The sequence below is a fragment of the Symphalangus syndactylus genome, chromosome 21 (genome assembly GCF_028878055.3).
Source record: "Symphalangus syndactylus isolate Jambi chromosome 21, NHGRI_mSymSyn1-v2.1_pri, whole genome shotgun sequence".
NCBI classification, from domain to species: domain Eukaryota; kingdom Metazoa; phylum Chordata; class Mammalia; order Primates; family Hylobatidae; genus Symphalangus; species Symphalangus syndactylus.
Genome location: NC_072443.2, coordinates 86,053,945 through 86,081,053, shown reverse-complemented (window position 1 = coordinate 86,081,053; position 27,109 = coordinate 86,053,945). Strand labels below are relative to the sequence as shown.

Below are 27,109 nucleotides of genomic sequence, written 5' to 3'. Positions count from 1 at the left end.
GCAGCGGCGGCGGTTCGCGTTTCTCGTGTCCACTTGACTGACAGCTGCGCGGCGGGAGCGGACGGCGCGAGCGGGAGGCGGCGTCGCAGGTACTGCGCCCGGGGATTGTGGGGGCGTGCGGCCAGGGTCCCGCGGCCTGAGGTGTCCGACCGGGAGCGGCTGGAGCCGGACGCGAGCGGGGCGCGCGAGTTCGAACCCGGAGCCGACACGCAGCAACAAGTGGGGTCCGGCGCGGGGTCTCGGGGAGAGGGCGGGCGGGGGCCGGGGCGGGTCTTCCTGTCGCCCCTCCTGGCCGCGCCGAGTAGTGGGTCCTTCCGCCTCGGCTTCTGCCCGCGGGGTGTCCGGGGCTCTCGGCACCGAGTTCGAGGGTCCCATTCTGGAGGCGGCCCAGCCCCTAGGGGCGCCGCCCTGGCCTCAGCCGCGCAATTACGGCCCCCGCCGGCAGCTCCCCGCCCCGGGCCCCTATCCGCGTTCTTTCCGCTCTTTCCCGGGAATGGGGTCGGGGTGCGCCCTCCCGGGTCCCGCCTCCGCTGGCTGCTCGGCGTCCCGAGCTCCGGACGCTTAGACGCGCCTCTGAGCAGGGGGGAGAAGGGGCCTGGGAGGGAGGTCGGGGAGGGCGTCGTGGAAGAGGTGCTCTTTGAGCTCAACCTGGAAGACCCCGACATAGGGGACTTCTGGGCAGGCTCCCGGAGGCTGCACTGGCAGGACCCGCTGAAGGCCTCAGCTCAGCCTTGCCCTGGAGCTCAGGGCCTAGGGAGGACGAGGGACGAGGAGCCCCTGTCTGGGATGGAGTGCGTGGGGGCTGGCACCAGCACCCTTCTTGCTGTGCCCCTAGGGTAGGGGTGAGGAAATGGGGGGTCGGTGTGCAGTGAGAGGCAAAGAAGCCTCCTTGGAGGTGCGAGGTGGGCTGTGGGGGGTGGGTGGGCTGCAAAGCGGCACCCATGGGGGGCTCTGGGCTGGTTTGCCGGCCTGGGGCTTCTGGCTGGGGCGGGACCTGTGTTGGGTTCCAGGCATCAGCTGCCGCTTTCTCAGGGCAATGCTGGGTCTGCCTTAGTTGCAGGGGAGGAGGATGAAGGGTTTTCTGGGTCCAGAGTCGTGCTGGCCAAATCCACTGCACACTTGGGGTTTCTGCTCCCACCCTGGCCAGGGCCCTGGGCAGCTTCCCCAGTGGCATTTGCCATACCCCACCCAGCCACGTGCGGAGCCACGAGCCGAGGCCACTTCCCTTCCCTGACCCCTTCCTCCCAGGATGAGTGGACGCACATCCTGCTCTGGGCAGAAGGGCAGGACAGGGGCCGTGAGTAACGGTGGCCTGGGGTCAGAGCCAGGCTCAGCTGCAGAGGCTGCTGGTGGCTGTGGAGATGAGGGAGGCAGGGGGGTCCCGGATGTTAGCAGGGTGGGCCCTGGGGAGTGGGTGGGGGCCTGGAGGCTTCCTGGAGGAGGGTCCAGGGCCTGTCCCGCCCCTGTTCCTGCCTGCAGGAGTTGTTTACTCAGAGCACGGGGTGGGGGGAGTGAGCTGCCCTCCAAATCCTGGCTTGGGCCGAGCTGACATTCTTGGAATTCCGAGTGTGTGCGCTTCCTGTCCCTGCATTTCCCAGCAGAGCCCCTGAGATCTGGAGACTGCCCCAGCCTCAGGCTCTGTGCATCTCCCCCGAGCCCCCACCACATGTGTGCAGAGACCCCTGGGGGCCCAGGCCTGTCCTCAGTCCCGACTGGGCTCTACCTGAGGACCCTGGGGAGCCCGCGCCTGCCTCGGCTCTGGCTGGTGCGTCGCCCTGAGAGTGTGTGGGGCGGAACAGCCTGGGGCCTGGGCCTGGCCTTCCTCAGGCAAGCGCGGATGGGAGGGAGCCTGGTGGGGGGGCAGGGCACTGTGCCGGCCAGCAGGGGCCGGTGGGGGCCCCTCTCTCCTGGGCGTGGAGTGTTGGCTCAGACTCGGCTCGGCTTCTGGGGAGGGTCTGGGATGGGGCCAGGAGGGTGAGGCGCTAGTTTTATAGAAGGGGGCGTTGTGGAACCTCCTGTGGTCAGGGCAGGGCACAGGGAGCAGAGGGTGGGCTCCCCCAGGCGCTTCCTGCTAGAGGAGGGGTCACTTCAGGGCAAAGGACCAGGGGAAACCCATAACTGAAATTTTAGCTGCTGACCCCTCCCACCCTGGGTGTTGCCCTGGAAACAGGCCAGCCACGGGACCGGGAGGGCTGGGAGGGGGAGCACGGGCTGAGCCCTGGCTGGGATTCAGCTGAACTTGCACTCTGGTCTGGGATCACAGCCCGCATTTCCCTATCTGTAAAGCTCAGGTGGGGCCAGAAACTGCCCGCCAGGAGGGCTGCATCCCTCCTGCCGCTGAGGCCGGGCAGGACCTTTGGCTGGGAGAGGGTGATGAAGGTGTCTGTCCCCAGCCTCGCCCCCACACCTGTGCCCTCTGGCCCTGTCCATGCCTGGGACAGATGTGTGCTCACCCCCAGGGTGCTGTGGGGTGGGGTGGGTGCACACGGCGCCATGAGCACACGTGCCTGACACCTCAGTGGTGCACACAGCCAAGGCCACTGCCCGCCGTACCCACACCGTCCATGTCCTCCCTACAGTCCTGGGAGACCGGCATTGTGAGCAGTGGGGTCTGTAGATGGGGCCGAGGCTGAACTGGCTTCAGCCTCACCACTCACATGCTTGGCCTGGTGATATTTGGGAATGTCACTGCCTGCCATGCAGCTGCCCAGGCCTGATGTGCCCCCCAGACTGTTCTGTAGGGGTCTAGGTTGCAGGGGCCAGGGCCAGGGCTGTGGTGGGATGGCACCTGAGGTGCAGCTGCTCCTGGAGCCTGGGGAGTGTGGGAAGGTGCCCCCCACCCAGGGTCCTAAGTCTGTTGCCTTCACCCCCAACTCCCAGCAGATGAATACCCAATAGCGCTGGGGAGGATTACGGGGAAGGCCTGGAGTGTGGGGTTAGCCTCGGTGGTCCCAGGAGGAAAGATTGGGGGACCTCTGGACTGTCTGTCCCTCCCCTGGGGCTGCTGGGGGTATCAGAGTGGTGTTTCCAGCCTCCAGGGCTCAGGTTTGGGTGGGAGGGGCCTGGTCCCACCCAGACTCTGTGTGCAGCCCCTAGTCCCTGCTCCTCTGTGTGCATGAGGGGGTGCCAGCTTGCTTGGGGCCCCCCAGGGTGAGGGCCTGGGACAGGCACTGGGGCCCCGCAGGGTCTGAGGCAGCCAGGAAGCCCACAGCATAGGCTGTTTGTGTTGGCGGGCCTCCCTGCCTCCTCAAAGCTGCCTCAGAGCCCGTGGGCCGGGGGGGCCAGGGTGTGTGGGTTTGGCTCTGCTGTCTCCTGAGCTGCCCCTGCTGGGCTGTGTGGAGACCCCGAGGTCTGGGCTGGGCCAGGACTGAGCTGCTGCCCTGCTGCTGGGGCTCAGAGAGGCTGCTCCACTGGCGTGGCACCCAGGCTGCTGCAGACAGGCTGCTTTATCATGTGGGCAGGCCCCTCTCTGGGGGGGACCTCCGTCTGGCCTCGTGGGTGTCTGAGATCTCCTTGCAGCTCAGTCCCCGGGGCTTTTCCAACCTGCAGAGCTCTGGGTGTCTCTCTTGGGGCTCCCGCTCAGCCAGGGTTGGGGTGGAGCCTCTGTGGTTCCCTCCTGCCCTTGGGCTACTGGAAGGACAGTTACCTCACTCCAGAGAGCTAGTTCTGAGGGGCGAGGTGTTGCGGGGTTGAGCCAGCAGGGCAGGGAGTAGTGGGCACTGCGTTTGGCTGCCCAGGTGAGTTTGGGGCCTCTCCCTGGCCAGAAATCCCTGAGTGCCAGGAGGAGGACAGACTCCCCAACCTGGCACCCGTGGTGGACGAGGGCCTTGAGGGTCATTGCTGGCAGCTCCATGGGGAGGGCGTGAGGTCCCTTCCTGAGCTTGGGTGTCTGCTCAGAGCCCAAGGCAGGGTGGGGTAGGGGTGCTTGTGCCTGGTAGGAAGCAGACAGCAGGCTGGTCCAGGGGTCCAGGACCCCAGGGAGGAGGCACTGCTGCGTGTCTGTGTGAGTGCAAGCGTGTGTCTTGGCCTGTGTCTCTGCATGTCCTTGCCGTGGGTACGTCTTTGAACATGTGTTCTCTGCACACCGTGTCTCTGTGAGTCTGTGTCCCTGCCTGGCTGTCTCAGGCCTGAACGAGCAGAATTTGGTGACTCAGTCATTGATTCAAAGCTCTCCTGGTTGGGGCCACTCCTCAGTGGTCTTCTCCTCTGAGTCTGGTGGTGTATCCCCTGCCCGCCCCGACTGCCCCTCTGCCCTGTAGGGACCTGGCCCCAGGTGGGGGTTCCCTGCCCTTCTCTGGGAGCATCTCTGGCTGTACAGCTGAGGGTGGAAGCCAGGGTTCCACTCTGCCCATCTTTCCTTCCGCAGAGCTTGGGGCTGCCTTGGTCGCACCCACCACCTGCCTGCCCACTGGTCAGCCTTCAGGGACCCTGAGCACCGCCTGGCCTCTTTCCTGTGGCCAGCCCAGGTACGTCACGGCCCAGCTGGGCTGGATGGTTGTGGTGGGCAGCAGTGGGCTTGCCTCTGGGTCTCACTTTGCCAGCCCGGGGCCTTGCCAGCCGGACACTTTGACACCACACCTGAGCGTCTAATCGGAGCTCCTGTGGGGAGGGGCTGGACTTTGGAGATAGGGTCCCAGAACTCCCCGACGGGGGTGTTGAGGAACGACCCTCCCCAACTGAGCTCTGACACTGTGGCCTTGCCAGGGCCCCTGCCTGCGTCTGGGCAACCCAGTGTGAGTCCTGAACTTGGCAACAGAAGCAAGCCCAGCCCCCACTCTTCCTGGCCCTCAGTGGCCTTGTGAGGTTTTTGATTTCTTCTTGAATAGGCTTCATCTGCTCACCTGGGCGATGTGTGCAGCGCTTTGTAGATGGGAAAGGGGGCGGCAGGGGTCTTGGGGGACACTGGGACTGCATCCTGGGCTCTGGGCTCAGTGCAGGCACCCAGACCACCTCTCCCTTCGCCCTCCCACCCGCCTGGGACCCTCGAGCCTTGCCTGCCACTTCCCCTTCCAGCCCCAGCCACAGAGGGACGCAGGGGAGATGGGGCAGGGGTGCCACTGGCTAGCCTGGCGGTGGATGCTCTCCTCGGGGTGGCTCGGGTGGTGTTTTTGACTGCAGGTGGGGTCTGGCTTCTCCTAGTCAGCGTGGGGTCCTCCCGGGTCCCCATGGCACCTCCCTTTGCCTGGCCCACGAGTAGGTGCTCTGAGCGCTGCCCAGGTCACGTGCGAGCTTCCTGGAGGCGCTGCCCACGGCTGAGTGTCTGCCCTCAGGTTGCACCTGTGTGGCCGGGGGAAGAAGGCCGGGCGCCATCTGCTCTCTGGGCAGAGCTGCGGGTGAGGGTTTCTGTCAGGGTTGGGGCCCCAGGACTCCTGGGGTCTCTGCTGGGCCCCGATGCGTGGCCGCCGTTCTGACCCATTCCTGGGGCCCAGACCCACCAAAGAACCCTCAGGGGAAGGACAGGGTAGGGGCCATGGGAAGCCCCAGGATGGCCGTGTAGGCCTTCAGGGGACCTCCAGGCCAGCCTCCTGTTCTCTGGGGGCCCCCTGTCCCCTTCCCCCAGCGAGGACCTGGGCATAGGGTGCTGCCCTGGGGCTTGGGTTGCAGTTCTCTACAGAGCCCTTGGGGGGCAGCAGAGGCTTGGGGCACCCAGCCCAGGTCGTCAGGGGTGGGCAGAGGTGCGGGACCTCCCTGGGCACCCAGGGCTCCCACGACAGCCCTCCCCAGACCTGCCACCTCCCACATCAATCACTCCAGGAGGACCCAGGCTCCAGAGCTGGTCAGCCCTGCCATGGAGCACCCCCTTCCCCTCCCTTAGCTTCCTCTCCCTCCTCTTCCTCCTGCCCTTCCTCATTCCCGACCTCTGGGCTTCAGGTCATCTGCCAGGAATCTGGGCTACGTGCTGATGTCTTCCCGACACCGCAGGGCCCTTGTGCTCTTGTGCCCTGTGGTGGGGCTGGGGCTTCAGAGCGTGGGGTAGGCTGCGGGGCACAGCTGGGGGCCTCCGTCCCCATCTCCGGCTGTGGGAGGTGTGTGCGCATCTGGCGTGATGACACCCAGGAGTGCAGGCACATCTGCGCATGGGGCCGGTATATCTGTACCTGTCAAGGGGCAGGGTGGGGTCTCTTACAGGCTGACTTCCAGCCTGGGCTGGAGCAAAATGAAATTCTGGGTCCCTTGTTTAAAAATTACCAAGAATTTCAAGACGGGAACAACAGAGCATCAAGCCAGCTGGGGTGGGTGGGCGCGACTGCCCTTGAAGCCGGCCCCGCTCCCGCCTTGGGGACAGCACGGGGCGGAGGCCGAGCCGGGCCCACCTGGAGCGCTCTGGGTCTGTCCTGGGGCTGCCAGCCTCCTGCGGGGCTGCCTGGTGGAGGCGGGTGGGTGTCTCAGGAATCACACCTGCGCTTTTCTGTGTTCTGGAACCTCCCGTATAATCAAAAGACTCAACGACACCCGCTCCATGCGGTGCAGGCTGACCCAGGCTCCCCCCCACCCCGGCACCCAGGGCTTCCCAAGGCGCCCAGGGCGGAGCCGCTCCAAGTTGCCACCAGACAACAACGGGGTCACCCTCCATTTGCGTATCGTTCTCGTGGTCGGAGGTCTCCAAGCCCGGCCCGGGTCCGGGGTCCGGGCGAGGTACTGTGGAGGGGAAGGGCTGGGGGTGTCGGTCGCGGGCTAAGAGCTGCCCCGGTCTCATCCCCAGGCCCCGGCCCAGGCCCCCAGTCCCCTCAGGCGCCCTTCGCGAGCATCTTCCTGCCGCACGCGCAAGGTGGGGAGGGCTGGGGCGCCGTCGCGGGCCGAGGGGCCGGGGTCGCGGCTGGTGCGTTGCCGGGGGCTGCGATTGGTCCGCCCGGGCGGAGCGCTAGGGTTTTCCGGGCGGTGCGGCGAGGAGGGGAGGGGTCCGCGCGGGGGCGGAGCCGCCGGGGATTGGCCGGGAGGGCGCGGGGCGGGGCGCGCGGGGTCGGGGGCGCGGGGGCTGCAGCGCGCGGGCCGGGCAGGTGTCGGGGTTCCGCCGCCGGGGTCCGAGAGGATCCGCGCGCCCCGCTGCCACCGCGGGGACCAGAGCAGGAGCGGGGCCGGAGCGGGCGCCGGCCGGCGGGATGGGGCGTTCCGGGGCGGCGGGCGCGGGGCGCTGAGCGGCGGCCCCGACACACCCGGGCGCGATGCGCCGCTCCAGCACGGACGAGTCCACATACCGGCGCAGCCCCTCTCCGGAGAGCAAGGAGCCGGACTTCGCGCGCGGCGACCCCTTCCGGCGCTACAGCAGCCTGTACGGGCGCGCGGGCGGCGGGGACGCCGGGGGCGCCTTCTTCGGCCTGCACGCGAACCCCAGCCCCAAGGCGGCCCAGGCGCGCTACACGTCGCCCAAGGGCAACAAGTACGTGGTCTTCTACCTGGACCTCTCCTTCATCTTCCTCCTAGAGCTGAAGCGCTGCGGCATGGCGCGCGCCTGCCTCCAGGCTGTCAAGTACCTCATGTTCGCCTTCAACCTGCTCTTCTGGGTGAGTCCGGGGGCCAGGGATGGGGCCCGGGAAAGACCCGGGGTCCCTGCCGCGGCGGGTCGCGGGGTCTGGGGAGTCGGAGTTGCTGCCCCGGCCAGGCGTTGGGTGCGGTTGGGGGGGTGGTCCCGGGAGGACCCAAGACTGCTGCTCCGGTTGGGAGCCTGGAATGGGCGGGTGGGGAAGCTTTGCACCATCGCAGGGTCCGCCCCCTGCACTCAGAGCAGCTGCCCCACGCCCCGGCCCCCTCCCCTCCCCTCCCCTCCCCTCCCCTCCCCTCCCCTCCCCTCCCCTCCCCTCCCCTCCCCTCCTCTCCCCTCTCCTCCCCTCTCCTCTCCTCTCCTCTCTTGATGAGACGGGACACGTTGCACACGTGCGCGCTGGACAGGGCCACCCGGGCACTGCGCCTCTCCTAGGGTCGGGGTTCGAGTCCGGGTCGTGGCGAGTTTTGCGCCGGGCCCCGGTGCCTCCCCTGCGGCCGCCCCCTCCTTGGTGCAGCCAGCATCCTTGCCTCGGCCCCGCTCCTCCAGGCAGGCGACCTGTGGGTCCCAGGGACTCACTTCCGAGGGGTTGAGCCGGCTGCCGCCAAGGTCCCCCAGTCGCCGGGAGGCGCTGCGGAAGGGAATTCTGGACACTGAGCAGGGCCGTGGGCCATGAGTGCTCGCGGGAGACACTGGCTTTCCCGCGCCTCCGGCAGCAGAGGCTTCCCTAACTTTTGCCGAGGTGGGGTCAGGTGTGCTCAGACCTGCAGTGGTGTCCAGGAGGGGCCCGGTGTGCTGGGCGGAGCAGAGCTGAGATAGAGGGAGGACAGGGTTCCAACCCACCCCAGCCCCACGTCAGCAAGAGGTGGGGCAGGATTCCCACCTGGCCAGGTTGGAGCAAGCCTCATGGAGCCGCGACCCTGTCCTGTCCCTGGCTCCTGTGGAGGGCAGCTGCAGTTGGGGGTGGCCGAGGATGACCTGGGCCGGGCCTGGGGCTTTGCTGGCGGGGCTGGGGGAGGTGAAGTGATACCAAGGTCATTCTGTGCCCTATTCTTAATTCCTGAACCAGCTCTTGCAGCTGGGAGTCGGGGGCGTGGCCTCAGCTCCTGCCTAGGTGCTGGGCTTCAGAAGGAGGCTGCACGTCTGCATGAGGTCCCGCTGGGGCCAGGTGCCCAGAAGCCTGGGTCTGCCTTCCCACCTCTCCCCTCCTGAGCCCGGGCTCCTTCTCTAGCCAGCTTGGGGTGAGGGCAGGGGGGTCCCTGGGAGGGACAGCCAGCCTGGGTTGCCTGCCGGGTGTGACCCAAGGAAGCTCTTGGCCCAGACATCACCTCCAGAAGGGGTCACCCAAGGGTTTGTTTTCTGCAAGAGGCTCTGGAGGGGTGAGGCCCAGGCCTGAGGGGCGCCTTGGAGGTAGGGGTGGTGGGAGGTGTGGGTGTGGGCTGGAGCTGGTTGGTGTGGGGGGTGGGCTGCAGGTGGCTGAGTGACCAGAGTGTTTCTGTGATGGGGGGACGGGGCAGAATGACTGAAGGGCAATGGGTGTAGGGGCCTGGCAGGCAGGCAGGTCCTGGGAGGGGAAGCCCTCTCTCCTCTCCACCCTCCTCCCGTCGTCCTCCATGGCCTGGACACCTGCCTTCAGGGAGAAAGAAGAGGGTCCTTTCCCGGGGTGGTCTCTCTGCTCTGAGAGCAGCCCACCCTCATGGAGGACCCCCAGGTGGACCTCTCTTTGCTCTGTGAACCCCAGAGAAGCCTCCATTCCTACCGCATGGCAGACACACTCCCCCATCGTCAACCTGGGAAAGAACACACAAGGAACCCCCTTGGGACCCTATTCTGGGCTGGAAAATCCAATTCTCTCTTTTTTATCTTTATTTTTTGAGATAGAGTCTTGCTCTGTCGCCTAGAGTGCAGTGGCGTGATCTCGGCTCACTGCAACCTTCCGCCTCTGGGGTTCAAGCGATTCTCATGCCTCAGCCTCCCCAGTAGCTGGGATTACAGATGCGCATCACCACGCCCGGCTAATTCTTGTATTTTTAGTAGAGACAGGGTTTCACCATGTTGGTCAGGCTGGTCTCGAACTCCTGACCTCGTGATCCGCCCGCCTCTGCCTCCCAAAGTGCTGGGATTACAGGCGTCCCCAATTATTTTTTATTAATCACCAGCAAACTGGAGTCCGGCTGGCTTCATGCACCAGCCTTGGCGCCCCCCCCCACCAAACCCTGGGCTGGTGCCCAGTGGGGGTCTGAGGGTGGGGGCGGGGCAGGGGAAATAAGAATGGGTGGGGGTTTTGCCAGGAGAGTCTGTCCTGGGCTGATGTCCACGCCTGCTGTGCCCTGAGTCACTGTGAGCTAAGCCCTCTCCTCCTGGCGTGAGGCTATTTCGGGAGTCAGGCCTAGCGCGCCCCTTCCCCAGGGCTCCTTTCCTTTTGGGGGTGCCAGCCCCCTGTTGTAGGGGCTTTTGCCGCCCACTCCCTTTCCTACTCATTGGGAGACGAGGGGATATGACCTGGTCCTCTCCTCAGAATCATTTCCTCCATCTCCGTCTCCTCAGGAGCAAATTCAGGGGTTAAGGTGGTGGGAGGGGCGTCACCCCGGTGGGACCTCAAGATCCCCACGTGTGTCTGTCCTGACCCCCCGCGGCCAGAGTCCTGCTGGGCCTGTGGGGAGGGCATGGGGGAGCCCCAGTGGGCAGCTGGTGACCAGAGCCGTGAGCAGTGGTGGGAGCCGGCGTGGGGCGAGGAAAGTTGTGTGTGGCTGGGGGGCTGTGCCCGTCCTGGGTGTGGCTGTGGGTGTGGGGGCAGGGGCTGAGCCCTGTGAGTGGTACAGGTGCGGCCAGGGTGAGGGGTCCTGTGGCACTGGGAGGGGTTGGGAGGCTGGGAGTGGGGTCCCGTGCCTGGCTCCTGTGCAGCTTCCCTCTGCCCCCACCTTGCCTGGCTGCCCCTTAGCTTTGCTTTCCTGTGCCCTCAACCCCAGCCTGGCACCTTTGCCACTGTGTTCTCCTCAAAGCCCCCCTTCTTCCAAATGCAGACCCTCCAAGGCCCTCACAGTACTCCTGGCTTCCAAGGTCTCTTTGGGTCCAGGCCTGAGCCCCCCTCCACACCCATGGTCAGGCTGGGCCCCTGGTCACTGACTGGGCCTGGGGCAGCCTTGGGGCCTACCTGGGAGGGAAAGGGAGGGGCTCGCTCCAGAAGACCGATTGACGTGTTTCTTTACAGCGTTGGTTCGGATTTCCCGGGCAGGCATCTCTGCTGGGGTCTAGGAGGGTGGGGCTGCTGGCAAGGGTCTGTGCTCAGAGCCTCCAGCTTTAGGTGGAGTGGGGAGGGTTCCTGGGGCAGCCAGGGTGGGGAGGTAGGATGTGTCCTGGCCTGGTGGTGGGGGACCCGGTGGGGCCTTCAGAGTTCAGAGCAGTGGTGCCAACTCCTAGCCCCACGGTCATCTGGGGACATGCTGCCTGCCTTCAGCAAATAGAGGCCCCCACCCGGTGATAGCAGCTCCGCTGGGGCACAGCCACTGAGCCTTCCTTTGAGCCCTGCCTACACAGCTTGGGGAGTGGGAAACAGGCTGCCTGCGGTGGGGCCAGGGTGTCTCCTGGGAGCCTCATTCTGGGGGAGGCTGGGTGCAGGGCCCGTGAGCCTGAGCGAGGTGTCCTGGGCCCAGGCAGGTGCCAACACAGACACAGGTCAGCAGTGGCGAGGGCGTGGGGGCTCTGCTGCCCTGGAACCCCCACCTTCAGGCCTCTGTGCTGCCTTGTCAGCTCAGCTGCTGCCAGCAATGCTCTTCCCCTAATGGAAGTGGAGGTCCCAGGGGCGGAGGGGAGAGGACGGGGCCTGCTCTTCCTGCCTGTCAGGGATGGAGGCAGCCGAGGTATTTAGCAAGGTGCCACCACGAAGGGCTGTCCTCCCGCCCTCCTGGCCTCAGCTCCTTCCAGATGCTGCTCCCCAGGGTGGGTGCTGCTCCCCTTCCCCTCCCCCCCAGCACCAGGAGCTTGGCGGAAGCTCAGGCCCTCTCCGCACTGTGTGGTTAGGGCCTGTCTGGGGGGCCGGGGTGGGGGTTAGAGTCCGCCTGCCAGTGTGGGACACCGGGCAGGTCCTGCCCTCCTTGGGGCCTCATTTTCCCATCTGCACCACGTGGGGTGGTACAGGGTGAGGTCCCCATATACTGGCCTGGCCTGGGGGTTGAATGGAAATGTGGGAGGCCTCTCAGTCCCCCACCACCTGCGCTGATCCCTGGGGAGACCCCCCAGGTGGGCAGCGTGAGTCTCGGAGTCAGGTGGTCCAGGGCCCCGGCCTGGAGGGGCACGGGGGCTGTCCTGGTTCTGCCCTGCCTGGGCTGTCAACCCTGGAGGTGTGGGGGCCCCTCAGCCTCACTGCCCACTCTCTGTTGTCCCAAAGGAAAGTCCTGGCTGTGCTTGAGGCCTCTGCTCTAAGATCAGCAGTGAGCCTGGTGGAGGGGTGCGGTGGGGGCCAGCCTTGGCTTCCCCTCCCCTGGGATGAGCTGAGACGATGTCTGGCAGATGGCATGGCCGGCCCGCCTGGCGCTGGCCTCTGGGCAGCACAGCGTCCCCAAGGGTGACAGAGGTCTCTGCCTCCAGCTCCCGGGCCAGCCTTTGGATCAGTTGTTCGGAAACAATCCGTTTCTGAGCGAAGGCCCTGACGCTGGCAACCACAGTGTGTCTGAGCCCTGGGGAGTGTGTGGCTCCCTGTGGGTGGGGAGCAGCAGCGGTCGGTCGGGGGACCCTGCCTGCCCAGCCGTGGGCTCCAGGCAGCTCTGGTGCTGTTGGGGGTACTTCAGACTTGTCCACCTGGTGACACAGGCCTGGCTCCACGGGGCCTCTGCAGGTTCCAGGTCCCAGCTGGCGGCAGGGCAGGCAGGCCGGGCCTCTGTGTGGAGAGGGCTCTCTCTGGGGGCAGAGATGTGGCATTGGCAGTTCAGGGCTGCAGGGGGCAGGCAGAGAAGTCAGGAGGCCCATGCAGGGGGATGGGAGTGAGCGTGGGGGACCTGGGCTCCCAGCCACACCTGCGCGATGTGAGCCACGGCCCTGGCCTGATGATGGCAGGCCACCTCCTTGCTGTTCCCACGCAGCCCTGCTACACCCACAGCCCCGCTGGGTCACAGTCTCCTCCTGGATTCCTCCCTGCCCTCCAGCAAACTCCTACTTACTCTGTAGCACCCAGCATTGGCACCCTGGGCAGGTGCCCCCTGACGAGGGCTGTTCTGCTCTCCCTGCCTTGGACACTGGCCTCAGGGTGGGCCTTGGTCACTGGGTGGGGCTGGTCGCCTCATCTCTGGGCCCTGGGGGCCCTCGGAGAACTCCTAGGGTCAGGGGTGAGGGAACGGAGGACAGATGGGGATGTGGAAACAGGACGTCGCTCTGGGCCCACAGCTTTAAGGAAACAAATCACAGCGAACCACACAGATTGTAAGTGGACAGACTTGTCATCCCTGGAAACCAGCATCCCAGCCACGATGGGGACGTTCCCGCCAGCCCAGAGGGTCTGTCTCTGGACAGACATCCCTGTCTCTGGACAGAGCCCTGGCCCCTGCAGGGACCCAGCCCCTCATCCTATTCCAAGGACGTGGCTGGCAGCCCAGCCATCTGCCACACAAAGCCGCGTGGCCAGAGGGGCAGTGGGCTGAGGGCTGAGAGCTGGCCAGCGTGGCCCCTGTGGGCCTGGAGGGAGCACACTCCATGGACTCCAGTGACGGCACCCCTGCCCAAGGCCTACAGGAGGCTCAAGGGGGCCGTCCCCCAGCACCTGCCCAAGAGGCTCAGGTGGGCTGTCCAGACCAGAAAAGAAGGGCAGAGCAGAGAATGCATGGGCCTCAGCAGCACCTGCACACGCCCGGCGCTGGGGGACGGTCCCCCCCGAGCCTCTTGGGCTCCTAGTCTTGGGCAGAGCCATCAGTTGCTGCTGAAGATCAGGGTGAGCAAGTGTCTGATGGACTGAGCTTGGGGCCAGGTGTGCTGGACAGACATTGGCCAGAGATGGTCTCAAGGAGGTCCTGGGGACAGGTTCTGGGCAGTGGACAGTGTGAGCTGATGTCTGGGAGAAGGACGGGCCCCAGGCACCGCTGACTGGAGGTGAAGAGGTCTGGGATGGAGCCCCTCTCCTGGGCTGCTCCCCCAGCTACCATCATCCCTAGGGTTCCTCTCCCCAGTTGTCATGGGGCGGGGTCAGCCTCCCACTGAGCTTGTGTCTGGCCTGGTGGGGGCAGCAGTGAGGGAGGGAGGCTTTCAGCCTATTCCTATTTGTATTGAGCGCGTGGGGAGGGAGCCCTTCTGATTTCCGGGGCCAGGCCCAGATGCTGGGTGGGACCCTGGTAGGGTGCGAAGGCTGCCAGCCACACCCCTAGCTGCTCCCCCTCTGGCCGCATTTGACCAGAGGGACCTGGTCCTGGCCTCAGCCCTGCTCAGCCTGCCTTTGATGTCCTGTCTCCAAGCAAATGGGGCCCATTTTCTCTTGCACTTTGAGGCTATAATTTTCCTGCCAAAATGTTTTAAAAGCTGCATACACAGAAACACTTTCGAAATTGCAGGTAATTTTATTAACCACGTGCATGCATTTTATCTGTGTGGGTCTGCCAGCACGCTGGGGCCTCGGGGCCTGGGGGACGCCGGGTCGCAGGGCAAGACTGCGCGTGTCTGTGGCCACGTGTGATGGTGTGAGGCGTCTGTGGCAACGTGGGCTGTTGTCTGTCAGTGTGTGTGACCGAGCCTGTCTGCTGACAGTGGATGTCTCTTTCCTGCAGTCTCCGGTGGAGGTGAGGATGTTTCATGGAGTGTTAATTAGGGAAATCAGTTCCCAGCAGGGCTGGGACAATTGTGGGAGGGGCCCAGGGCTGGAGGTGTAGGGCCCCTTCCTGCCCAGCCCCCATGGAACAGGGTGTCCCACACCTGGCATGGCACCAGTCACTCTGCACGCGTCCTCCCTGTGCCCTTCGACACATCCCCATGGGGCGAGGGGAGCTCGGAACAGCTCATTTTCCTGCTGACAGGAGAGGTCTGTGTCCTTGGAAGGCAGAGGCAGATGGAGCAGGCAGTTTGGGGCTTTTTTTTTTTGTTTTTTTTTTTGAGACGGAGTCTCGCTCTGTCGCCCAGGCTGGAGTGCAGTGGCACGATCTCTGCTCACTGCAAGCTCCGCCTCCCAGGTTCACACCATTCTCCTACCTCAGCCTTCCGAGTAGCTGGGACTACAACCGCCTGCCACCATGCCTGGCTAATTTTTTGTATTAGTAGAGACGGGGTATTTCACCATGTTAGCCAGGATGGTCTCCATCTCCTGACGTTGTGATCCACCCGCCTCGGCCTCCCAAGGTCCTGGGATTATAGGCGTGAGCCACTGCACCCTGCCTTTTTTTTGAGACGGAGTCTCGCTCTGTCTTTAGGCTGGAGTGCAGTGGCGCGATCTTGGCTCACTGCAACCTCCACCTCCTGGGTTCAAGCGATTCTCCTGCCTCAGCCTCCGAAGTAGCTGGGATTACAGGCGCCCGCCACCACGCCTGGCTAATTTTTTTGTTTGTTTGTTTTTTTGAGACGGAGTCTGGCTCTATCACCCAGGCTGGAGTGCAGTGGTGCAATCTCAGCTCACTGCAACCTCTGCCTTCAGGTTGCACGCCATTCTCCTGCCTCAGCCTCCGAAGTAGCTGGGATTACAGGTGCCCGCCACCATGCCCGGCTAATTTTTTTTGTATTTTCAGTAGAGACGGGGTTTCACTGTGTTAGCCAGGATGGTCTTGATCTCCTGACCTTGTGATCCACCCGCCTCAGCCCTCCAAAGTGCTGAGATTACAGGCGTGAGCCACCGCGCCCGGCCCCATTGGGTTTTAAATGACAGTTTTCACTGTTGTGCCAGCACCTCCCCTCAGTTCAGGGACCTTCACCCCCAGCCTGGGCATTTCGTCTGGAATGAGACTTGTGGGGCTGCTTGGCGCTTGAGGCCAGGATGTGCTCTGAGCTGGCGATGGCCATCTCCTCTCCTGGGGCCTCGTGTTTCCCTCTGACCTCCTGCCCTCATCACCTGGTGATCTTGACCCAGGGCCATATCCCTTCTCTGCCCAGTTCTTGGGGCAGTGATGGTGTCAGGCCGTGTGTGGGTCCCCCTGGTGCCCTGTCTGCCCCTCCACAAGACCTGGGAACTGCGGGAGGACATGGGGACAGCCCAGCGGCAGGCTGGGGTTCCTGTGTGCTCGGGAACGCCCCTCAGTTCCGCATGGCCTTGTCTGTACTGGTCTGTACATGGCGTGTGTGACTTTGTGCCCGACGGTCTGGAGGGAGCATTGAGTGGGCCATTGCCTGTCCAGGCCTGTCCTGTGCTCCAGGATGTTACGAGGGACACCTCTCCAAAGATGGGTGGGTGGGGGCGCTGCGTTCACAGTCAGCACCCTAGACAGCCCATCCCCCAGCTGCTGGTGCGTCCCATAGCAGGGCCAGGTCCCCGGGGAAGTGGGGGCATCTCTGTAGAGCTGGCAGACCCCTGCCCACCCTGGGGCTGTGCTCCAAGCCCAGTGCTTCCAGTGAGGACAGATTCTCTTAATTAGGGATGTCCCCTGGCACTTGTGCCACGGAGCTGGCCTCTGGTCCTGCACACTCCAGACACATCCACCCTGGCTCACACACCCTGGCTCACACGCACCCCAGTTCCCATGCACCCCAGGCTCACACGCACCCCTGCTCACATGCACTCTGGCCCACACGCACCCCGGCTCCCACGCACCCCGCTCACATGCACTCCGGCCCACACACACCCCGGTTCCCACGCACCCCGGCTCACATTCACGCCCACTCACATGCACTCTGGGCTCACATCCTGGCTTACACGCACCCCTGCTCACACACACCCTGGGCTCACACGTACCCCGGCTCACATGCACCCCTGCTTGCATGCACCTCGCCTCCCACCCCTGCTCACACGCACCCCCGGCTCGCACCCCGGCTCACACACACCCCAGGCTCACACGCACCCCCCCTTACACGCACCCCCCTGGGCTCACACGTACCCCCGATACCACCCACCCCGGCTCACACGCACCCCCGATCCCATGCACCGTGGGCTCACATGCACCCCTGCTCCCACGCACCCCGGCTCACATGCACCCCCTCCCACACGCACCCCAGCTCCCATGCACCCCGGGCTCACATGCACCTTGGCTCACACATCTCAGGCTCATGCATCCCTCCCCTGGTACGTCTCTGGGCCGCCCTCCACTGGGGTTTGCTGGCTCCCACCCCCAAGCCTTTTCCTGGTCTCCTGGGAAGCCTCCCCTATCCCCCTGAGCTGCTTCTGGGGCTGGGTTTGCTCAGAAGCCATACCCGGGCTGGGCGCTGTGCCCAGGTCTCCTATTGGCTCCTTAGCAGCACCCCTGGAGCCACGGGGGGCTGTGTGGTCAAAGCCAGCAAGTCACCTCCTGCCTCGGTACTCCCAATCCTGGGGCCCAGAGCACAGGGGTGACCCCTCTTCCTGCACCCAGTCTGTCCAGCTCCCCTGTGCCCCTGTGCGCTGTGCCTGGCCTGCCGGGGAGGGGCTCTGGGCGTGGGTGTCAGAGCTCAGCAAGCAACAGAAGCCAATGGCTCCGCAGAGCTTCCCAGGACAGGCCCTGTGCTGGCAGCCTCTGGACGGCGTTCTGTTTTGAACGTTAAGCAGAGATGCTACCTCTGGGAGGCCGGGGAAGGACAGAGCCTGCATTCTCCCCAGGACGGCCTGAGCGTTTGTGGGACTTGTGGGCCCCAGCAGTGGGGGGATTCTGCTCTGAGGGGATTTCACCCTGTGGAGCCCAGAGGGACCCAAGACGCCAGTGACAGGCCTGGCCGGAACCTCGAGGCACCAGCGGCCATGCCGGCCCTCAGGCAGGGAGCTGTGTCCCATCTCCCTAGCACAGGCTCCTGCCTGCCAGCCAGCCAGTAAAAGGGTGGTGGCCTCTAACCTCCAGCCTGACCCTGGCTGATGCACTGCTCAGGGAGGGGCAAGGGAGCGTGCACACGAGGAGGGGGCATCTCCCACCCCCAAGCCCCCTGAGGCAAGAGTCTTGGGGCCCATGGGGCCTGCGTGAGCCCTGCCAGGGTGGAGGCCCCAGGCCTGTCTTGAGCTGGGCTGGTGTGGCAAGGTGGGGGTGGGGTGGCTGCTGGTGGCCAGCAGCTCATCTCCCAGCCTTGGTTTCTGTCTGGAAAGTGGGGTGTGAGTCTGGCCACTGGGGCTTGGGAGGCTTTTATGGGGTGACTTGAGGCTTCTGGTAGTCCCCAGGGAACCCCCAGAGCCTGAGGTCTGAGCCTGTCCTCAGGCATGTGGTCTGGGTGCTCCGAGGGGTTCCATCGGGTTGAGGGGTGGCTTTGCCAGCCCTCTCCCAAGTCCCGTCCAGTCCGGGGTGGGGCAGGGATCCCCCAGGGCTGTGCGGCCCTTCCCCAGAACCAGTCAACCATCGGCACCCCAGGACATCAACCCACCACCCACCTGGGCGCCCACGCTGCAGACCGGGAGCTGGTCAGCATTTTCGGGGGACTGCTTGCCCCGTGCCCAGGCCTGGAGCATATCTCCCGTCTCATCCTGAAACGGCCCAACCCTGAGGCCTCAGTGTCTAAAGGTGGGGGTCCTGGCGGACCCGTTTCCCTTGAGGCCTTGCTGGGCCAGCAGCCTAGCACCCTCTCCAGGCACAGCATCCCCTCGTCTCCCCCTGCCTCTTCCTGTTTTAATTGATTTTTATAAGAACAAGCACTTAGAAAACACAGTAAGAGCTCCGGCGGTTGCAGAGGCTGTGGGAGGTGGCCCTCCAGGCGGCAGGTGCTCCTGTGGGACCCACCTGCTCTGTTGCCGCCAGTGCCCATGTGGCTGTAAGAAATCATAACTTGGCTGGGCACGGTGGCTCACACCTGTAATCTCAGCACTTTGGGAGGCCGAGGTGGGCTGATCATGAGGTCAGGAGATTGAGATCAAGACCATCCTGGCGGCTGGACGTGGTGGACCACACCGGTAATCCCAGCACTTTGGGAGGCCAAGGTGGGCGGATCACCAGGTCAGGAGATCAAGACCATCCTGGCTAACATGGTGAAACCCCGTCTCTACTAAAAATACAAAAAATTAGCCAGGCATGGTGGCGGGCACCTGTAGTCCCAGCTACTCGGGAGGCTGAGGCAGGAGAATAGCGTGAACTCAGGAGGTGGAGCTTGCAGTGAGCCGAGATCACGCCACTGCACTCCAGCCTGGGTGACAGTGCGAGACTCAGTCTCAAAAAAAAAAAAAAAAAAAAAAAGACCATTGTGGCTAAACCGTCTCTACTAAAAATACAAAAAATTAGCCGAGTGTGGTAGTGCATGCCTGTAGTCCCAGCTACTTGGGAGGCTGAGGAGGTTGTAGTGAGACGAGATGGTGCCACTGCACTCCAGCCTGAGCAACAGGGTGAGACTCCATCTCCAAAAAAAAAAAAAAAAAAAAAAAACTCATAACCAGGAGCAAAGCATGAGGGAATCAGCGTTTCTCCTGCCACAAGTGATAGGGGACAGCCGGGGACATCACAGAGACCTTGTCCGGAGCTGGGCATCAGAATCCTGGGACCACCTGCCAGGAAGCCCCACCCCAGAGTGAGGGCAGGGCTGGGTCTCCCTGACAGCACAGTCTGGAAAGGCTGGAGTGGCCTGTCAGGTGGGGAATGGGCCTTCTGCACTGCCCAAACCGGAGGGTGAAGTGGGGTTGGGGGTGTGCAGACTGCGTCCTGGGGCCTAAGATCCCGTCCTTTTGGCTCCAGGCCAGGGGGTGGGCGGATCCCTCCTAGAGGGAGTGGTTCAGAGGTACAAGGGAGCCTCCCCCACTGTGGCCATGGACTGTGGGTTTGGGGATGGGGTGCCAGCCCAGGGTGTCGGGAAAGACTGACCTGCCCTGGACACCCCCCAGGGCTGCCGTGGGATTTAGCAGGACCCTAGGTGGTTCTGGCTCAGGCTGGAAGGCAGCGTGGCTTTGGGCTTGTGGGCTGTGCTCTGCCCTGGGGCCTCACCCTGTCTGTCTCTCTCATGTTGCCGTGCCCCAGCTGGGAGGCTGTGGCGTGCTGGGCGTCGGCATCTGGCTGGCTGCCACACAGGGGAGCTTTGCCACGCTGTCCTCCTCCTTCCCGTCCCTGTCGGCTGCCAACCTGCTCATCATCACCGGCGCCTTTGTCATGGCCATCGGCTTCGTGGGCTGCCTGGGCGCCATCAAGGAGAACAAGTGCCTCCTGCTCACTGTGAGTTCTGGGGCCCAAGCAATGCTCCAGGTGGGACCACGCAGGGTGGGGCTCCAGTGGTCCCCCAGGCCTTGGCTGCTGCAGTGACCCCCCAGATGTGACCTCCAAGCCTGGAGTGTGGCCCAGGGCCCTGGCCACCGTTGGGTCTTCCAGGCTACACTGGGGCTGGGGGGTAATTTGCAGAGTGATGTGGGGGTCACTCTCTCGAGAGAACATGCTGTACCTTGTCAGAGGCCTCCCCTGACGGGACACTGGCGCTGGTGAGCGCAGGTACAGCCCCATACACATGTACACATGCACGCGCAGACTTTCACGGGCTTGCGGTCTCCATGATTCATTCCTGACCACCCCACCCCCACTGTGGCCCCTTTCCCAGCTTCTTGTTGGGGGTCTGATTTCTCAACTCCCTGGGACCATCTGCTGGGACCCTCCCAGCCCCCACCTCGCCTCGGGGATGGGCTTACAGGCAGGGATATGTTTATCCTCCTTGGAAATGTTAATTACAGATAATTAAAAAGGAAAAGGGCTCCTAGGTGGAAACACAGGCTTGCTACCGATTAATATGCCTGGCCGAGGCCATGGGCCCCACGGGGGGTGTGCAGCCTGCTGAGGTCCTAAATCACGAGGCTTCCGATCACTCCTTTGTCTGAGAAGCCCTGGATGGGGTGGGGTCTCCCTTAGGTCGCCTCAGCCAGCCCACTCCCCTCCGTACCCCTTCCTGGGGGCAAGCCCCACATCTGTCAGCCTCCCTGGCATCAGGTTGGGGCCCAGAGACCCCTGGAGGCAGTGAGTGGAGGTCTGTGGCAGCCCTGCTGGGGCTTGGAGCTCCTCAAACAGTTGAGGAAGCTGCTGTGTGTGGGCCCCGCCAGGCCTCCAGGGACCAAAGCCCAACCCCCTTTCCCATGGGTGACTTGGGACCAGAACTCTGGGTACCTACTGGGGGTGAGGGACTCCTGTGTCCTTAGCCCAGCACCCTGTCTGCCCCGCTCATGCCCACTCTGCCTGGGCCCCCCAGCTCCTGGACACACACTGTCTATGCCTGCCCTCCTCTTTTGTGGGTGTCACTGACCCCTGCATGGAGGAGCAGCAGGGCTGGGGTCCGGCGGAGCTTTGGGGCTGCCGCCAGGAAGGGGAAGCTTGCGTGGTCAGAGGTGGAGCTTGCAGCCTGTGGTCTTGCTGGAGGGGGCATCAGCCACCCTGGCTGCCCTGAGGGCTGTGATGTGGGGGCAGAGGGGACCTCTGCAGCCCAGCTGTGGCCCCTGCTGGGGCATCTTCCCACCATGAAGATACAGGCACCCAGCGAGGCACCTGCCAGACACTCACAGGCCCCTGGATGGAGATGTCCTGAAGGCAGCTGACAGGGGCTGGGGCCTCAGAAACAGGGACTTGTGCCCACTTGGGGGTGTCTGGGTTGCCCCAGGGATGGGGGCAGGGGAGGGGAGCCCAGGCCAGCTCGGGGCCCCACACTGAGGGGCTGAGCAGGACACAACAGCCACAGTTCCTGGACCTGGGGCCAAGGGCTCTGAGGTGGGGGCGGCGTTCTGGGGTCTCTGGGAGTGGGGGCCTGGCAGAGGTTTCCCGGCAGCACCAGGTATCCATGAGGTGCGTGGCCCTGACCCCTGGCATGCTATGGGGCGGAGGCCGTGGGGCCTGTCGGGTCCCTGTCTGAGCCTGCCCCTCCACAGTTCTTCCTGCTGCTGCTGCTGGTGTTCCTGCTGGAGGCCACCATCGCCATCCTCTTCTTCGCCTACACGGACAAGGTACGGCCACCTTGGCCACAGGCCCAACTGCAGGGCTGGGGGCTCCATCCTTACTCCCAGGGAGCATCGTGGGCCCAGTGTGGACAGAATGGCCCTGCATCTGCCCTCACTGGCGGCCAGGACAGCGGGTGTGGATTTACCAGGCCTGGAGGGGCAGCGCCGGCAACCCTGGGAGGCTGTGCTGTGGCTCTGCGGTGACTGGGGCATGAGAGCACTGCCACCCCACCTGGAGGGTGTGCCCCAGGTTGTCCCCCGCCCTCTGACATAGCATCCTGAGCCATCTGCTCCCAGCGCCCCGTCCTGGCTGTGCACCGTGGGGTTTTGCTCTGTAGAGCGGCCTCTCGGCCACTCATTTATATATTCAGCCATTTGTTTATCTTGGGATGAAGTCCTGGCTATTGAGGCTGCACTCCGAACTAGAACACAACACTACTTTGTTTTGTGAATCACACTGCCCGTCCTTGGCCCTGGGGAGTTCCTGCCGTCAGCTACTGGGTCCCCTGACGCGCCCCCATCAATAGACTTTTCATTTTGGGGCATATCCTGACTTCCTGGCACTGCAGGGTGCTCCAGCCTCCTCCTGCATTCCCTGCCCCAGCCCGGGAATCAGCCCCTGCTCCAGGGTGCCCCAGGTCCTCATTGAATATTGGGGACTGAGGCCAGGGTGCTGGGTGGGCTCAGCACTCATAGCCCCTGACTTTCAGCTCACAGAGTATGGCTGCATGTGTCCCGATGCGTGGAGGCACCTGCGTCCCTGTCCTCTGTCCCCCCAGGCCCTGTGGTCCTCCCCCAGCCTGGGGAGGAAGCCTAGAGGTGGGGGCCCTGGGCCTCAGGGCTGCTGGGAGGACATGGGGCCGGTGTGTCTGCAGCTTGGTGGGCTAGGAGGGGTGGGAGACACTTCAGGACCAGGCGCAGGAGGGGCCCAGCTTAGGGGTCAGCAAGGGGGTCTGGATGAGGGAGGCGGGGTACAGTAGGCGGGGCCCTGCTGACCCCCTCCCCACACCCCCAGATTGACAGGTATGCCCAGCGAGACCTGAAGAAAGGCTTGCACCTGTACGGCACGCAGGGCAACGTGGGCCTCACCAACGCCTGGAGCATCATCCAGACCGACGTGAGGTGTGGGCAGGTGGGCGGGGTCAGCGGGTGCCCCCTCCCCTCCGGCCTCAGCCTGACCTGAGCTTGCCCCCCAGTTCCGCTGCTGTGGTGTCTCCAACTACACTGACTGGTTCGAGGTGTACAATGCCACACGGGTGCCTGACTCCTGCTGCCTGGAGTTCAGTGAGAGCTGTGGGCTGCACGCCCCCGGCACCTGGTGGAAGGCGGTGAGTGAGACCCCCACCCTGGGGGCTGGTGGGTGCCTAGAGGGTGGGGCCAGCAGGCCCTGCCGTGACACGCATGACGTGCCTCCCTGCAGCCATGCTACGAGACGGTGAAGGTGTGGCTTCAGGAGAACCTGCTGGCTGTGGGCATCTTTGGGCTGTGCACGGCGCTGGTGCAGGTATGGCCTGGGGGCCTGCGGGCTCCCTGCTCCCACTTTGTTGGGGCCTTCTGAGCCCAGGGAACAAAGTAGCAAAGACCTTACCCCCAGGAACCCATGATCGGGGGAGGCTGGGGCAAAAGCAGGAGGGCGAGTTCAGGGGGATGGGCAGGGATGGCCTGTGGGGACGGTGGGCTCCCTCCTAGTGGACAGACGCAGAGGCTGGTGTGGGGTGGAGGCCCGGCGGCCGTCCGTGTTGGTTGGTGGCCCAGGACTGGCCAGTGCACAGAGGGTGGCAGCCGGGCCCTGGTGCCAGTGGCCCCTGCTCTCCAAACTCCATAGCCCTCGGGAAGTCCTGGGTGTCCTCATGCCTACAAGGCTCAGGGGAGGGTGCTGTGGCTCAAGCCACAGGGGTTGGGTGGGGCGTGCGAACCACTGGGAAGCTGAAGGGCTCTGCCACTGTGTCGCCTGCCCCGGGGTCAGGGCCAGGGCACCTGCTGAGGACAGGGACTGCTCTGGGCTTGAGGCCTGAGCCTGTGGAGCTGCTGTGCCCAGCCCTCCTCCCCTCCCCACAGATCCTGGGCCTGACCTTCGCCATGACCATGTACTGCCAGGTGGTCAAGGCAGACACGTACTGCGCGTAGGCCGCCCGCCGCCCGCTTCTTTGCCAAAAGGACGCCAACGGGGAGACAGCCGCGCCCACAGCTGCCTTTCCCACCACCAACCTCGGTGCTCTGCCCCATGCTGGGAGGAGGGAGGGAGGGACAGGTGCCCGGAGCCCCCGGAACCCTGTTTCTGGAAGGCCCTGGCTCAGGTGGCTTCAGGGCCCCCGGACCCCCCCTGGGAGGGGTGGCTACAAGCTGGCTGCAGAACCCGGGGCAGGGGTGGGAGGGGCCCCCAGCACTTTTTATATTTACGTATTCTCCGGAGCAGTGTTCACACGGGAGCCAGCCTGTGGCCCCCAGCCTCCTGGGAAACGGGTTGGGGCTGGAGGAGCCGGGTCTCCGCATCTTGGAGGTGGCCCCGCTGGTCCTGGTGCTCCAGGCGGGGCCATGGACCCCTCACCTACATTCCATAGTGGGCCTGTGGAGCTCCTGGTGCATCTTAATAAAGTGTGAGCAGCAGCCTTGCGTCTATTGCTAGTCTGTTTTCCCTACCCTATCATCTATCTTCCCTTCTGGCACCCAGGCCTGGGGCAGGGCAGCCTCTGGCATGAACAGTGCTTAGGCAGAGCCCTGTGGCTGTGGGGTCACCTGGTGCACAGGCTTGGGGGAGCTGCCTGCAGAGCAGTCTCCAGACCTCCGGTTTTAAGGAAATCATGACATTAGCTCTAAGAAGTGGTGACGAGGCCAGGCGTAGTGACTCACACCTGTAATCCCTTTGGCTTTGGGAGGCCAAAGCGGGTGGATCACCTGAGGTCAGGAGTTTGAGACCAGCCTGGCTAACATGGTGAAACCCCGTCTCTACTAAAATACAGAAATTAGCCGGGTGTGGTGGCGGGCACCTGTAATTCCAGCTACTTGGGAGGCTGAGGCAGGAGAATCGCTTGATTCCAGGAGACGGAGGTTGCAGTGAGCCGAGATCGCACCATTGCACTCTAGCCTGGATGACAGGGGAAGACTCCATCTCAAAAAAAAAAAAATAGTAATAAATAAAAATAAAAGATAAAGTGCCAAGGCCCCTGGGGGGCTGTCCCTGAACTGTAGGCCTGTGCTAGGGGTGGCCTCCCTCTGCTTCACCCCCCACCCCAGGGGCTTCCTCCGGAGGTGGGGCTCCCCTGCCCAAAAACCCTCACCCTGGGGCCGCCTCCTGAGGAGAGCCTCTCTCCACATCACCCCCTACCCTGGGGCCTCCTGTCAAGGTGGGGCTCCGCTTTTCCCCTATTTTGTTCCTACAACTCTGCCCCTTTAAGTGAGCTGGCAGCACAGAGCACTTGTCACAGGGCACAAAAAAAAAAAAATGCATCAAGGTGCCTCAGGATTCTCACAGCCAGGGGTGAGGGTTGTGGGGGACCCTGGCCACAGGGATGATGGTCAGTTCAGGTTGGGGCATCTGATCCCCAAACTGCACCCCACAATCTCAATTTCCAGCTAATTCCTGCCCCACCCTCTGCCCATCCTCCCGGGAGACAGCCTGCTCTAGGCATCCCATCCTGTGTGGCATCCCCACCCCTGCTTGCACCCAATGCTGATCTGGCAATGCCTAGCTCCAGGCTCACACCACCCTCCCAGACCTGCGTGTCCCCCACCCTCACTCCGACGGAAGCCACAGGACCCCTGAGAACAACTTGAATGTTAGCGTCAGCGCCTCTGGGGACACAAGGTCAGTGCCCTAAAGCCAGTGGCAGCTTGTGTTTTTTTAGACAAGGTTTTTGGAGTGCAGTCGGTCACAGCTCCCTGCAGCCTCAACCTCATCAAGTGATCCTCCCACCTCAGCCTCCTGAGTAGCTAGGAGTACATGCACATGCCACCACGTCTTGCTAATTTTTGTATTTTTAGTGGGTAGAGACGGGGTTTCACCATGTTGCCCAGCGTTCCTCCCGCCACGGCTTTCCAAAGTACTGGGATTACAGGCATGAGCCACCGCACACACCACTTGTATCTCCTATGCCTGTGTCAAGCAGCAGCAGCAAGGCAGCGGGAACCACTGCACCTGCACTGTGGCGGCTCGCAGGCCTCCCTGACGTCTGGTGGAGCCTTTCTCAAGCGTGGGTGCCTTGGGTCCAACCCAGGACCCCCTCCCCAGCTCCCGTCCTGTGGAGGAGACCCCACCATGCTTCCTCACCGCCGGCTGCAGATGTCCTGACCCCCTGCTGCAGATGTCCTGACCCCCTGCCCACTGCGCCCTAACATTACTGACTCTAAACCAGAACCCAGTGCCCACCCTGTCCTCACCGTCCTCACCCCCACGGCATTCTCAGTGAGGGACGCCCAGGCCCACCTACTCCCTGGACTCACTTCTGTCCCCCCGAGACCTTGCCTGGGACAGGTACCCACCTATGCCCTCTACTGCCCACCTCAGCCCTGTGGGCCCCAGTGGTGAGGAGGGGAGTCCTCACAGCCAGCCAAGGACAGGATGGTGATGAGGGGCAGGGGAACGAGGGCCGCCAGGCCTGGGCTCATGATGCCTCCAAATTCCCCAGGGCCTCCCCAGAGCCTGGACACTGCTGCATGGCAGGGTAGGTGTAGCCTGCCAGCCGTATGTCCTCTGCCCCACCCCTCGCTGGAAATGCCTGTCCCGATGTGGCCCACGGGTCCTGCCGTTGCCCCTCACCATGCTCCCTGATGTGGCCAGGCTGGCCTGGGGGTCACACTACCTGAGGCGGCAGAGCTGAGCCAAGGTCCAGGGCCAGTTTCAAGAGGGTGGGCCAAGCTCCTCTGAGCCCATTTCCAGGGCAGCCCCTGCACCCTTGCTGGGCTGGACTCGGTGGGGACGTCTGGGTGGCTCTCTGCAGGTGACACACGTGCTGTGGCTGGCCACGTGGGTGGCAGGTATGTGGGGGTGGAGCTCTCAGCTCTATCACTGCCAGGCCCTGGGGTGATGCTGGGCAGAGCTGTCCCTGCCAGGGCCCTCGAGTCCAGGAGTGGGCGAATCTGGGATGGTTCCAGAGCTTCCAAACCCACATCCAGCCCAGGATGTGAGAAGCAGCTCAGAAAGGCCTGAGCCAGGCTGTCCTGGTGGGGCAGGTACTGTGGGTCCCGCCTGCCCAGCTGACAGGAGGCAGCCAGTGGATGCCTGGGTGGGAGGGGCTCGAGCTCTCGGGGTGTCCCCCAGCCAGGACTCATCCAGGGCAGGGACCCCTCATGGGAGGATGGGGAGTCACATGGTGCCCAGGACCCCCGACTGAGCAGACCCGTCACAGCAAACGGAGTGGAGGCCTGTATTTCACACCTGCTCACTCACTCCATGGCTTAGAAAAGAACACGTCCACCGCAGAGGCCGCAATGCCCACCTAGAGCAGGTCGTAGAAGTAGTCCAGGCCCTGGCCCAGCTCCCAGATAGAGACCCCAACGCCCAGCTCCCGGGCCAGCTCCAGCCGCACCTGCAGGGACTGGGCACAGATGGAGGTGTGAGCACCCGCTGGGGCCTGTCCCCCAACACCCAGGGATGTCCACCAGGCCGAGGGGCAGCACCGCCTGGACCCCAGGGACCCCAGGTCAGTGCCTGCTGGGCTGTCGCACGCCCCATCCCT

At 64.0% G+C, this 27,109-nt stretch overlaps 2 protein-coding genes across 20 annotated transcripts in view; one reads left to right on the top strand and one right to left on the bottom strand.

Moving 5' to 3' along the window:
• Positions 1-9: 9 nt before the first annotated feature.
• Positions 10-24,041, top strand: TSPAN4 (tetraspanin 4). Of its 8 annotated transcripts, none has more exons than XM_055260103.2 (9): positions 10-89; positions 4,367-4,466; positions 7,423-7,502; positions 19,489-19,680; positions 21,366-21,440; positions 22,450-22,551; positions 22,631-22,762; positions 22,855-22,938; positions 23,493-24,041. In XM_055260103.2, exons 3-9 carry the CDS (start codon positions 7,440-7,442, stop codon positions 23,559-23,561), a joined length of 717 nt encoding a protein of 238 aa, XP_055116078.1. In that variant the 5' UTR covers positions 10-89; positions 4,367-4,466; positions 7,423-7,439; the 3' UTR covers positions 23,562-24,041. The 8 variants fall into 8 exon arrangements, 7 of the variants coding, with proteins under 7 accessions (XP_055116078.1, XP_055116080.1, XP_055116079.1 ...); XM_055260104.2 differs by having other exon boundaries at positions 83-219; XM_063630848.1 differs by lacking the exon at positions 10-89 and adding an exon at positions 202-224.
• The window catches only part of CHID1 (chitinase domain containing 1), a 53,631-nt gene continuing 40,521 nt past the window's right edge, over positions 14,000-27,109 (bottom strand). For 4 of the 12 annotated variants that reach the window (XM_055260095.2, XM_055260097.2, XM_055260090.2 and 1 more), the window contains one exon: positions 26,784-26,968. In XM_055260095.2, the coding sequence (XP_055116070.1) occupies positions 26,870-26,968 (99 nt within the window). In that variant the 3' untranslated portion in view covers positions 26,784-26,869. Of the gene's footprint in view, positions 14,463-19,455; positions 24,544-25,391; positions 26,366-26,783; positions 26,969-27,109 lie in introns of those variants that run through there. The other 8 variants (XR_010118701.1, XR_010118697.1, XR_010118699.1 and 5 more) reach the window with 7 other exon arrangements.